We start from the raw sequence: 13943 nt of genomic DNA, 5'->3' as shown, positions 1-13943 counted from the left end.
TCCTTGCTTCGGTGCTCGTCCCTTTCTAGAGCACCAGAGTCTTCTTAACACAGAAGAAGGGTCGCGTCACAGCCCCATTAAAATCCTTCCATCTTATTCAACCTCGGTGCATCTCAAATGAAAGCCACAGTCCATGCCATGGCCAACCTTGTTCCCACCTACTTCTCTCCAGCTCCGCACGGGGCTGTCCCCTCACCCACTGCCATGTAGCCTTGCCGCTCTGATTTCAGTTTCTCACGCATTCCTGGCAGCTCTTTCCCGGTCTAGGTCATTGTACCTGTTCCTTCCTCCACCTAGAATGCTCTGTTCCTGCTCTTCGCATGACGTGGCAGCTTAAATGTCACCTCTTCAGAGAGGCATCTCATAACCGTACGTTCTAAAGTCCGTCTCAGCCTTTGCTTCTTTTCCTCATGGCAATGAGCATAACTTGCAGTTATTTTATTTGTGTGTCCATTTACAGGTGTTTTGGGGGGGAGGAGGGCAGAGACGGGTAGAGTCTGTCTCCCTCACTGGAATGTAAATTCCATAGGAAGGGGGACCATGTCTACTTTACTCACCATTGATAACGTGTTGAAATGACGATATTTTGGATATACTGGGTTAAATTATACTACAGTTCACTTCACCTGATTCTTCCACTTATTTCATGTGGACACCGGAACATGTAAGTTACATAAGTGGCACTCATATTTCTATTGGACTGCACTGGCCTGGCTGGCAAAGGTGCGGGAGATGAAGACTATGGTAACAGGTCAATGTGGCATTGTATTATAATTGTTTTATGTTATAAACAATATAGAAAGGCCTGTGCCAAGTATTCAGGGTACACAGAAGACAGGTAGATCAGGCTAGGTGACAACAGGCTTGAAATGCCAAACTAATGAGGATGAAGTCATGAACCACTACCACTGAGACGGATGCCTCGCAAGTAGCTTATGTCAAATATCCAGCATGTGTACAGCACTGAAGGCCAACACAGAGGGCGTGTTCCACCACAGTCCTCATCCCCTTCCAACTACAGTGGAGTCCCAAGCCTGTGTCAATGGACACGGTCTAGACAGTCTTGTCTGCATAAGACTCAATGCTCCCATCTCCTTCTTTCCCCTTCTCATACTTAAAGAATTAGACTCACTGAAAGAAACGAGGGTTTGTTACGGTTTGGTTTCTCTGACCACCTCAACTCTGGGCCACTGCGAGACTCACCGAGTGGGACTGAGGGGAGAGGGATGTGCAGAGGCAATCAGCCCACCGTCCATAGGACACACACAACACCAGGTGTGGGGCAAGAGGGCACAAAAGACCGCCCACACCCTGACTCTGCCCTCGGACACTGAGCTTGCCCTCCAGGTCAGCGTGTTAATGTCCATTCCTCTGAGAGATTATCCGCTCCCGTGGAGCAAGGAAATCCACTTCTCACAGAGGTTAATAAACTTACAAATCTCATTACTCAAGGAAGTCATGCTAGCAAGAATTTCAATGCATTTTTTTTAGAAAGGGTCTGGAAGAATTATTAACAATAGAATAATGACTGGCTACTCAGAGAAGCAGAGGCAGAAAGGTGACTAATGGGGATGGAGCACGCTCTCCCCTCTCCCATACAGTGTCCCCCAGGACTGCAGATGGCAGGGCACTAAGCCTTCAACCAGAGTGGCCATTTTTGCATGCCTCCCATCTGGTCTGGGACTGCTTGTCTCTACCTCTGCTCCCAGGTCACTTGGTGAATTAGCAAGGTGACTAGCTGTGGTGACTGGCACCTTTACGAACTCATTCTTGAATCGCTAACCAGCCCCTCGAGGCCACTCACAAATATGCCCAAGCTGACTCCCTGCCCCAACCAGGTAACAACCTGTTGTACCAAACCGTTTCCTTTCTTTCTGATGTATTCCCTGGTTTCCAGATCAATTCCTTAGCGCACACGGAGAAGGAAAACCCAGCCGACCCAGCTCCCTCATTCACTTCCACCCCAGCCTCACGACGCCTATGTGTCTGCGCCTTGCCTGCTCTGAGGACAAATCCAGTCCCCTTCTGGAGGCCGACTCCTTCTCTAAGCTCGTGCTCTAGTTCCCTCCTGCCTACACCTTCACCGCCTCTCTAGTACCCTCAATATCTTCCTGTTCTTCGACCTCCCAACATGCTCCACTTAGGGAACCAAAAATCAACCTTCCTTCTACCTTGCCTCACCCTCGAGCTTGCCTTTGTCTTCAGCCAGACGTCTGTGTCCCCTCACCGTACTCTCTCCTTAAACTGCCTGCCTGCAAATGGATTTGTGCCTTCACACTTGGCTGAAGCTGCTCTTCATATCCATTGGTACCCTGACACCCCACCCCACCCCACATCGCAGCGGTATTTAACAGCTGGCACCGTGGGTCCCCTCCCCACGCCTAGCTTCCAGAAGCCTTTGCCCCCACTGAGCAGCTCTCTCTCCTCTTGCCTCCCTCTGACTCCCCTCACCTCCAGTCCATCCACTGGCTTCTCTTCCTTCCTTTCCATCACAGTCCTTTCCCAGAGTTTCCTCTTCCTCTTCTCGATCCACTCTCTCTTTGGGAGAGTAAATCCACCCAGAGGTAATGGCTCCCAAATCTGTATCTTGGACTCTATCCTAACTGCTGAGCTGAATTTCTGCTTATAGAGGCCACCCCATGGATGACCCACCACAAGTGGAAATTCACCATATCCACCTAAAACTAAACTCTGATCACTTCCTCCCAAAAAACCACATCTCATCTTGAATTCTCAATGTCAGTCAACGGCACCACCATCAGCTCAGTTACGCACGCAGGCCAGAAACATCCAAATTGCTGGCAGCGAAGCCTCTCTCTCATCCCAGCCCCTAAGACGTGTGGGCCCACCTCCCATATGACTCTAGAAACTGCATCCTAAGAACAGGGGTTTTGCTCTCAAACAGGCTCGATCTCGATTCCTAACTCTGACACTTCCTGGCTGGGAGCTTGAGCAGATTACTGAATCTCTGAAGCCCAGTTTATTCAACTGTGAAAGTGGGGGTTGTGGTAAGAATTAAATGAGATATTGTATAGAGAGCACTCTTCATAGTAACTACAACCCATGAAATTCTCATTAAATGATAGCTTAATCTGTGTCCTAACTTACCAACTCCACAGGAAAGATCTTCAAGTTTTCTACCCCTCATCCTTGGTGCTATACGTGTTTTTTTGTTTTTTTTGTTTGTTTTTTTTGTTTTTTGTTTTTAATATTACATATATTCCTGGAGACGGCCTCAGATCCACCACAGAACAAGGAAAGGCTTACATCATACAGGCATACCTCGAAGATACTACGGGGTCAGTCCAGGACACCTTACTAAAGCGAATCATAATCTTTTTGCTGGTGGATGGTCTTGCTCTTAATTTGTAAAAAAACACATCTGTAAAGTACAATAAAGCAAAGCACAATAAAATGAGGCATGCCTGTATAAACCTCCCTTTTCCTCCCTTCTGCCTTCGACATTTCCTGCCTAGACTATGGCTATTTCCTATTAGGTCTCTTCCCTCCAATCTCAACTCTCCACATTAACCCTTCATTCCGATCTCTGGAATAATATTCTTAATATGAGTATTCTCTTCAAAACTAAAAAGTTTCCCTTACTGCCTACCAGCAATACAAATCCTCAGTCTGACTCCCACAGTGGGGAGAAACTCCTTTTTTTTTTGGCCACACTCACACCTCCCTGTGAAAGCAACTGGCTGACAGACTGGTTTTCCTGTTGGAGTGTGTGGGTCAGGTCTCCTGACCTTCCCGTCCTCTGGCCAGTGACATTCCTCCGCCCACGGTGCCTGAGGCTTAGTGACATGAGGTAAGGCTTCAAAGGGCAACCTTCATGTTACCTGGGTTGTTATGAAGGGGACCATCTCTGGCACTGCTCAGGACTAGGGAAAACAGCTGAGGATTAAGGGTGAGTGATGGACCCCCTGTGACCACGTACTCCAGAAGGTCACCCCCAACCTCCCACCCACAGCAGAAATGATGACGACCATGACACACGTGGCCACCACTTATTGAGTACTTATGCATCAGGCATTGTGCCTAATGTTTACACAGGTTTCTCATTCAATCATCTCGGTCATTCTACAGATGAAGCTAAGAGACATGAAAAGACTTGTCTAGGCTCACACGGTCAGCCTGGGGGCTGGGGTTTCACCTGTCTGTACTTGACTGTCCTCCCCAGCCCTGCAGACAAGTGACCATCTATGACAGCGAACTCGTCTCTTGGTGAGACAGCCAGTTCTATCTTCAATCTGTTCGGAGGACTTAGAGAGGTCTCCGTCACTGCCGCTGAGCTGAAATCTGCCTTGATGCCATCTCCACCGGGAGCTCCCTTTCCTGTCCTTCGGAGCCTCCTGGAACAGACTCCCTTCCTTTTCCCAGGGGGACCTTCTCTGTTACCCCCGCCCCCCCAGGAAAGCAGAAGCCAAAGCAACTCTCCTTTTCACCACTTATCAGAACAACTCCAATTAAAAGCTTTTCCAATTAAAGATCCCAAAAGGGATCCTACGCCCAGGCAGTGGGGTCTGCAATAGTCCTTACTAATTGGGTCCCTGTGGACACCCCACCCCGTAAGCCATAGACACGATTCCCCGCAGAGCTGAAGGACAAAGGGCCCTGGGCTCAGCCTGCCCCTCGTTGGTGATCTGGACCAAGACCTCCCCAGAGTAAGGCAAAGGGAAAGAACCCCGAGCCCCTCTCACAACAGGGAGTCAGCCTCAACTGGGCTGGGAGGCACCTGTGTACTGGGAGTTTCTTAATGGTCGGTTCTCAGGTTAACCACTTCGGCTGGTGGCAATGCCTTATCCTAAGCTTTTCTGCACCGAGGACAAATCCCCACAGTCCCCAATTCCTTAGAGGAATGATAATAAGACTATCAACTAGGCTTGTGAATAAAAATGTTTTTTTTAAATCTCTCTAGTCGTTGACAAATGTCTAAATGTGTTCCCCACAAGCATATTTTTATTCTAACAAGCTAATTTGAAATATAATTTAAATAAATTCTACCAGAATACCATATGACTAACAGCGCCCGGCGGCAGAACTACGGGAGGCTTCGTCGTACATTTAGCAGAGGCTTCCAACCTGACGCTCAACCCACACAAGCGCACCCCGCTAGGAAGCTGGTTTCTGATGCCAGCGCTCACCTCCCAACCTATAAATACGCCTCGAGGGCAGCCTGCCTGCGCCACACCTAGCCGTGCACACACAACAGCAAGCTGTGCTTAGAGACCAGTGCATCGAAACTGATGCAAATTAGAAGCGTTTGGCCCCAATTCCCCTTGGTTTTGCTTAATTTATTTTCATTGGGAAAAAAACGTCTAATCCTCAAGATTTGTAAGATCAGGACTTGGCACACCTGAGATTTCTAATATTCTGGAAAATGCCTTCCCTCTTTTGTAAATCTCTTTTTGGACTGCTGTTCACTTCCCTTGCGACAAAGATGAAAAAAGTTTTTCTTTTCAAGTGGAAAAGAGATCCTATCTCCATTCCATGTACCAAAGAAAAATCTTTTTCCAAAGTTTTTGGATGCCAATGTTGACTGATGTGTCATGTCACAGGATTCATCAGGTTTTGTGTTTTTTTTTTAAACCTTAGCCTTACAACTAAAGCAGGGACTATAACATCCTTCCTGTAGAGACATCCCTTCCGGTCCCTGCCAATCCTCTCACCAGGTAATTCTCTGAAGGAGGGGGTGAGACACCCACCAGACAAGGGGCTTTTGAAGCAGAAGGAGCATTCAAGTGTGGTCACAGTCCTGCTGGCAGAAAACCTTCTCCTCCAGGTCTCAGAGCAGAATCTCTCTGCCTTGATATACCAAACAAACAACAAAAATCTGAGCAGCTGGGCACTGGTCCACCAACCACCATTAGCAACAATGATGAATCCTTGATGCTTTCACTGAGCTTCACTAAGGAACAGTGACTCACCCAAAATTACAGTGTAACCACAAATTACCCAATGTTCATTGTGATCTTGGTCTCCTCCATCGTTTCTTTCCTTTGATAATTCATTTAGAGCAAACAACTGCTTTTAAGGGATTGTCAAAATACCTTTAAAAATATATATATATATGTGCATATATATATAGATATATACATATATCTACACACACACACACACACACACACACACACACACACACACACACACGTACATAGCTTGTCTTGTCCTAAAAAGGATTTAGACAGATTTACAAATATGTACAACATTCAGCAAAATGACAAATTAGAAGTGGGTGCGGATTTAAATGTATATTTATAGTTATTGGCATGGAAAGATGTCCACTCAAGGTATTTCAAGTTAAAAACAAACATGTTACAAAACAGATGTATTGTGGATAGATTCCATTCTGTTAAAAATATCTTTGCACTATGAAGACATAGCTCTAGACACAGAGACATATATTCACAGGACGATGTCTACAAAGACATGCAATTGCTGATGGAGTTATCCCTGTGATGCAGCATGACAAGTAATTTTCACTTCCTTCTTTATTCCGTTAAGTTTTAGTAAGAACGTGTAATATTTTTATAATCAGAAAAAAACAAAGCTATTTTCATTTTGTTAAAAAGAAAAAAAAGGTGGCAGATGAGAAAGAGTGAAGGCAAACAGGGAAGGGCCATAAAACTGAGCAAGGAACAGAGAAAATGGACGAAATTTGCTAAAGGTAACCACACATTTGACTCTCAGTTCCCCAGGAGCCATTACAGAGAAGAAACCTGATAATTTACACAAAACCACTGAGTCCATTAGACAAAGCAAACCATCTCTCTTCTCTGGGTCTTCCTTCGGGGTACTGTGTTCAAACATCAAATGTGCCCATGGCTCCATCCTAAAACCCTCAAGGCCGGGAGTTTCAGGGCTTTTTCCAACAAAAATGATGGCATCTCCCCAAAGTAAAAGTCAACTCACAGAATTTTCATTCATTCATTCCTATCACTCATTCATTCAATATATATCTGTTTAGTGCCTACCCCATTCCATGTAGTGTGTATTTGTTCAACTCTGACACCAAAAGAGATGGCTGTCTACATCATGAGGATGACCCTAAATGCTAAGAGCTTCCCCAGCACTTCCCCATAGTGTGCTGGTCTCCAAATAGCCAGGCACCACCTCTGACACCCGTGGGTTACAACATTCTGTTTAAATGCACATATAAAGCTGGTACCTACATATGTGACGTATCTCTCCGTCTAAACCATAAACTCCACAAGGGCAGGAACCAACTAGTAGCTCTGTTCATCCTGGATCCCCAAGACTCTCCAACTGCCTTGCACATGAAGAGATGGAATAAACCTTAGGCAGTAAAGTCTGAAACACCCATAGCAGGACCAGGAGAAGATTATATTTGAGAGACTGTATCTATTTTAGCCTCAAAGAAAAGGCCATAATTTGTAGGAATGGCATAGTTTGGTGTGATTCAGGAGCAATGGAAACTTAGAGAAGGGATAAACACTGAAAGTTAATCGGTATAGATTACCAAAATAAGGCCTGAGGTGTTAGATAACCAAGACTGTGGCCTCTGTGCACTGCAATGTAATCTGGTTTAACACAATAAATGAGTGTAAGCTGACGCCAAACAGAAATACAGTAGATCTTATTTGTAAACACCAACAAAATCAGCTAAAAGTCACAACGGCGGACAAGACAGCTTTTCTGTTAGCCTTTTGCAGGCAGGTAAGAAGGCAGTTTACAACGCCAATACTCAGATGACAGGTAATGCCTGAAAATTAACCCAAGTCACGACAAAAGCTAAATGGCTTGCTTTAGCATTAAAGAAAAACTGCATCCAAATGATATTTCTTTCTCCCTTGGCCTTTGCAGCTCTCAACTGAAGAAGCTATATAAAAGGTAATCCAAAAATTATCACAACTTCTGGGCCGGCATCCAAGCAAGGCTGCCCAGCATATTCAAGCATTAACTCAATCAAAAATCATTTACTGGGGGCCTATTAGGTGTCAGACACTGTGCTAGGTATTGGGGTAGATGGGTGGAAAAATCTAAGACCCCATCTTTTCTAGATGTTATTGGAAAAGAGATTATAAATAAGCAAACAAAGCCCAAATGATCACTGATGTGCTGAGACAATGAAGGTGTGGCTGTGCTAGCAAGGATGCGTATGGTACAGAAAGACTCTGAGCAGGTGACCCTGATGTTGAAATCAGGAGGAGGAGAACGAGGAAGGTATTTGCAGAGACACGACAAGAGCATTCCAGGCAGAGGGAATAGCAAGTTCAAAGAACCCTAGACAGGGCAAGCAAAGGAAAGAAGGCCATGACAGCAGAAGGCAGTGAGGGTCGTGCAGAGTGGCTGGCAAAGCTGGAGATGCGGCACAGCAAGCCCCTGATGACTGAAGGGCTTGTAGGGAAGAGAGTGATGGGACGTCATTCGTGATTTTAAAAGCCACTCACTTGGGTGTCCAGTGTGGGAAATGGACTGGAGATACCTCAGAGCTGAAGCTGTGGGCCTATAGGGAAGTTATTGGAGGAAGGAGGCAACAGTGGCCAAGATGGAGTGGGAGCCATGATTACGGGCAGAGGTGAATCCACTGCAGATATATCCTGGAAGCAGACCTACAGAGTAAGGAGAGAAGAATCCAGGCTGACTCTTAGCAAGGAGGTGGATTCTGGGGCTGCTGACTGAGATGGACTGGGTGGAGGGAGGGAAGGATTATCAAGAGCTCCACCCACGGTCAAGAGTGGGAGCCCAAGGGAAAACATGTGACTCGTCAGCATGGTGTTGGTATTCACAGACATTTGGGTGGGGAGAACACCACGACCTAGGAAGTGTTGACAGTGGAAAGGAACCAGGACCACCAGTCCCTAAGCAGCCCCATTAATCAGAGGCTGGGCAGAGGAGCAACCACCAGGGAGACTGGAAGGAACCATCTGGAAGGTAAGAAGAGGAAAACCAGGAGAGAGTGGTGGCAAGATGCTAGGAGGGGAACTGTTTTGCAGAGGAAGGCATGGCCATTGGTGAGGAACATGGCTGAGGTAGAGCAGGACAAGGACAGTCTGGCACTGTGCAGGTCACAGGCTGCAGTTTCAGTGGACAGGAGAAGCAGAAGAGTTGAGTAGAGCTGAGTAGGATGAGTTTGGGTGGAGCAGGGAAACAGAAGCAGGACTGTATAGCGTGGCGGGTGAGCAAAGAAAAGCGATGCAGATAGTGGTTTTGGACATGTATCAAGACGTTTTCAGGTGAAGGGGAGCAAAGAAGTGGAATGGAAGCAGGAGAGGAACATTAGATGACAGAAGCTGAAGCTGTACTGTCCCATATGGCAGCCACTAGCTACACGTGGTTGTTTAAATGTCAATTAAATTAAAAATTCAGGTCCCCTGCCACATTTCCAGTGCCCACTAGTCACATGTAGTTGGTGGCAGCTGTACTGGGCTACACAATACAGAACATTTCCATGAGAGGATGGACAAAGACTCGCTGGACAACAGTGGACTGAAGTGTGTTTTAACTGATTGGAAAAATCCTGGAGAGAGAGGGAGGCGAAGGACAAAAAATGTTTCCTGATGAAGTGAGAGCAGATGGGATAGATGGTCCCCCGGGAGGGGTTGGGCTCCGGTAGGACAAGGAGGGACTGGCCATCCAGCAAAACACGTGGGAAGGAAAATGAAGGGCACCAGGAGGGGCTGTAAGCTGGTGGGGAGGTGGTGCTGTCCTCGGACTAGGCTTCTCTTTTGTCAGTGAGAAGGAAGGCGAGGGTTTGTGGGGAGGAGAAGGTCTGAAGAGGGGAGAAGGTTTGAAAAAGCTGCCTCGGGAAGCAGGAACACAGACTCACTGAGGAAACCACACACAGCGCAAAACACTGCATAGAAGAGAAGCGGGTGATCACAGTGAATGTCAGAATGAGGAAAAGAGTCTTTTGTGTGTGGGCGGGGGGGGGGGGAAGGTAAACTCAGAGTTTTTCCCTTAAATCCTGGTTACACCTGCATGGCAGAGTCCTGACAAGGCTGCAGGACCACAACACAGTTTCCTACTGGCTGCCCTTTCCCGCTTCTCCCTCCTCCATCCTACTCAACATGAGGAAAAGATGACACCAGTTCTATTTGCAGTGAAAATGGCTCCCCCACCCGCCTCTGTCTGAACTGCTTATCCAGCCCTAGCTCCATCTCAATTTACAACCATAGCTTGTACATTCCCATAAATTATAGAAGAAATGGATATGTTGAAAATGGCAGAAGTAGGTAGGAGTTACAAACCAGCCCTTACCTATTAGATGTAATAGACATATATGGATGATGTTAAAATTACATGAAAGACGTGTTCCACGTTTAAACAAAATCCCCAAGCGATTCCTCCCTGCTTCCCCACGGACAAAAATTATTTTCTGACATTTTCTTGAAGCTTTTGTGAATAAACACTTTCATTTCCACAGAACCATTTGATCTCACCACTGCGGGAGTTTCAATATTTGTTTTTGATCAGGCAAGTGTTTTGGGTTGGTTTTCTGCTGGCTGGGGGGAGGGGGAGTTAAAATGCTCAGATCCCTTTATCTTCCATCTTGAGACCAGCATTTGCCAACTCCTTCTTCCTGTACATTTTTTAAATATATGAAATCTGAGAGCTGCGAAGGTCCCCACTGCTAAAGAGCAGCCTTTCACAGTCTACCAAGTGGTCAACTGGAAATGTTACAGAAAGTCTGCTTCCCAGCCAGGGTGCGTATGCTAAAATCTCCCACAGTTTCTTTCCGTCCAGGTGAAATCTGGATGGGCACCAGTGTTTTAAGCAAATCACTTGGCTCCGCTCTGTCTCCCTGTCCTGCTCATGCTGGTCCAAAGCCCTCATACTTCTCCCTTACTCAGAATTCCTCTTGGCCTCCCTCTGGTTCTTCCAAGCACTTTGGAGACCTCACAGATAAAGTTCATGGGGTAAAATGACTCCAGAAACTTATCTGGAGTGAGGTGCAATAAAGCAACGATTCATGGGAGCTGGGCCCAGCCACCAGAACAAGCCTGCCCCGTGCACTCCCTAATCATCCCCATACAGGAAAGCAAAACCTCTAGACACTCAGAGCAGAAATCTTCGGCTGGGGAATGCCTGGAGGTAGGACGCTAAACCCAACAGCAGGGGACACGGGGATTCAGGAGCTCTGGTTCACTTGTGTCCACACTCTTTCCGCCCCCCCTCCCCAATGCCGCGCCCTCAGATCAGGCTGTGGCTTCCCGCTCCCGCCCCCTCCACACACACAGTGTCCCTCTAGGAACGCTCAGCAGTTGTACGACCTGGGAAAGTCCCGAACCACTCCGGGCCTCAGTTTCCTAATCTGTGAAATGGGCATAATAACTGTTCCCTGAATACCCACGGCTCATCGCGAAGTGCGCTCCGCTCGCGAGCAAGCGCAAGGAGTTAAGTGTGGTGGCGGCACAGTGGCTCCGTGACTCACAGCGCCTACTGCTCAGAGCCGCCGAGAGAAGTCGACCCTGCCTCTCACGCTACTTTATATACTCAGAAGCATTAGTCACTTTGACAGAGTATTTCAACTTCTCTCCTGAGCATCTACTCGGCTGTTCAAAGACTGAAGCCTCACCTAGGCGCCTTACGGACTGCCACCGGCCCCCGCCATCTCAAAGTCCACTCCCCACGCTGGGGGCTTGTTATTAGTTCCTTTCCGATAAAACTTGGATTTCCATTTTGTTTGTAATAAACCCGTCGTTGAGGACAACTGCTTCCTTCGCTCAGACACAGGCCCTGTAGGTGACCGCGCCCGGGGCGAAGGGACCGCGGCACGGCCGAAGCACCGGCCGCGAGGCCAGGCAGGCGCCTGAACCCGCGCGGTGCCCGCGCCCGGGCGGCCCGAAGGGCAGGTCCGCGAGCGCAGGGCGCGGAATCGGCGGCGCGCTCGCTCCAGGTGCCGAGCGCGGGGCCCCTGAGCTGGGACGCGGGTGGCGGCCCCGCAGCCCTCCGGCGCCGCGGGCTCACTCACCCCATCTCCGGCGCTCTCCGCGGCCGCTCCGACGGGGCCTCTCGCGCTCGCTGTCCGCCCGCTCGGCAGCTGCTCCCCGCGCGGCACATGCGGCGGCCCGTGCGCGCCTGGTTCAGCCCCGGCGCCGCTCCATTCCGCGGGCTGTGCTGCTGCCGCCGCCGCCGCCGCCGCCAGGCGCGGGCGGGCGGGGGCTGGGCCACCGGGGGCTGGGCAGCCGCGCTCGGGCGGTGCCCGCCCCGCCCCACTCCCCCGCCCGGCCCCTTACGTAACCTCGTGGCCCCCGGGCCGCGGCGCCCTGTCCAGGGGCGGGGGCCGTGGCCGCGTGGTGGCCGCGGGCCTCTCTAGCAGCCCCCTACCCTTGGCGGTCTAGCGTCCGCGCGCCCTTGCCGCCCGCCCACCTGGGGGCTCCACGCAATGCCGCGAAGAAGCATCCCTCCTGCTGGGCTGAATTCCGCTCGCAGCTGGGTTTGCAGGTGAAGTCGCTGAGGCCTGCCCAGGGCCACACATTCAGATCATAGCTCAGGTCTTCAGAATTAGAGAGGCAGGGCCATACCCCTCCTTGAACCCCACCTTCATCTTGCCGTCCACTGCCAGGCTGGGTGGCCTAGGGGACCCGCCGACATGAAATTTCCAGAAGCACATGTGGCAGGGAGGATCCTAACTCCTAACCCGCAGCAGGTGTTGCGGGCTCCTCCCTGGGGAAAGAGAGGATGGGGGCTCCCAATTGGAGGGCAATCGCTTTTATGGAGGCTTGACCAAGCTTGTCTTATTCTTAGAGCAAGGGAAATTGAAATGGTAAAAGTGGAACTTAGAGACGAAGTCTCTTAATATCCTTCGTCATAACGGATCCTGATTCCCTGCTAAAGGCTGGCATTGCGACTAACCTAATCTTCCTGCCAGCTCTGGGCCTTCCACAGGACCACTTGTTGAGAACACTGCCCTCCTGAGCCTGGCATCTCAGGACAGTAAAAAGTCAAGGAACAAGTATATGGCACAGGGCCACCTCTACCCAACTCGTATCCCTCCTGGGACCATGACTTTACCTGCTAACCCCAAAGTCTGGGGGTGGGGGCACCACCAATTTGTCAGTAATTTTCACAATTAAAAATCTGATCCTGTCACCCTTCTTAACATCCTTCGGTGGCTTCCTTCCCACCGTCCTTGGGAGGAAGACCCGAGATAGTGAATATGTGTGCAAGGCCCTGCCCCATTGAGCCTCCACTGCCCTCCCAGCCATTCCTCTTCTCAGTCCCTGCACTCTTCCTAGCCACTGGCCAGCTTCCTTTCAGCCCCAGAACCTCTGCACATGCTGTTCTCGAAGTCTGGGAAGATTTTCTTCTCCCCTGTCTCTGACACCCAACCCCTTTGACCTTGTCAATTCCTACTCATTCTTCAGATCACAAACTGTCACTCCTTTGTGGAACCTTTACTTAATGCCCAGAGAAAACAGTGAATTACTGCACTTTTTCTTCATTGCACTTATTGTTCGTTATATTTGTGCCATTATCAGTTTAATATGTCTGCCAGGCACATCTGCAAACTCTGGGAAGCCATAGCCTTTTGCTCATCATTGTAATCTCCAGTGCCTAGAACTGTGCCTGTAAGTCCTCCATAAATACTTGTTGAATGAATGAAGTAGACAATAGGCCAGGCCGTAGACACACAAAATTGACCCAGCACCTGGAGCGAGCACGTCACCGCTCAAGTTTAGAGCCAGGGCTGGATAAGCACTTGGTACTAGAGAAAACTTATCAATCACAAGTGGAACTCCAAAGACCACGGCTGGGGCAGGTGCGAGAAGACAGGTGTTCTTGAAGCATCAAGGGTGAGGTCATCAGAAAGTGAATAAATGGCAGATGCGGGAGTAGAGTACCAGAAGACAGATTCATAGTGCAATGGGGGCAAGCTGTGTCCAAACCATGAGTGGGAGTTTCCTCTGCTCCACTGATGGAAAGGGCACACCCGTGTTACCTTGGGAAGATGCAGTGAGGCCAAACAGGTGAGG

The 13943-nt window shown here is 49.1% G+C and overlaps 1 protein-coding gene across 2 annotated transcripts in view; it reads right to left on the bottom strand.

Moving 5' to 3' along the window:
- HOMER2 (homer scaffold protein 2) overlaps nucleotides 1-12107 on the bottom strand; it is a 77251-nt gene extending 65144 nt beyond the window's left edge. For both annotated transcript variants that reach the window (XM_036231889.1, XM_036231888.1), the window contains exon 1: nucleotides 11939-12107. In XM_036231889.1, coding sequence (XP_036087782.1) covers nucleotides 11939-12027 — 89 coding nt within the window. In that variant the 5' untranslated portion in view covers nucleotides 12028-12107. The remainder of the gene's footprint in view (nucleotides 1-11938) is intronic.
- Between the last annotated feature and the right edge of the window lie 1836 nt (nucleotides 12108-13943).

The sequence above is a fragment of the Rousettus aegyptiacus genome, unplaced genomic scaffold (genome assembly GCF_014176215.1).
Source record: "Rousettus aegyptiacus isolate mRouAeg1 unplaced genomic scaffold, mRouAeg1.p scaffold_m13_p_14, whole genome shotgun sequence".
Taxonomy (NCBI): Eukaryota; Metazoa; Chordata; class Mammalia; order Chiroptera; family Pteropodidae; genus Rousettus; species Rousettus aegyptiacus.
Note: the sequence above shows the minus strand (reverse complement) of the source record. Positions and strands in the feature narration are given on the sequence as shown.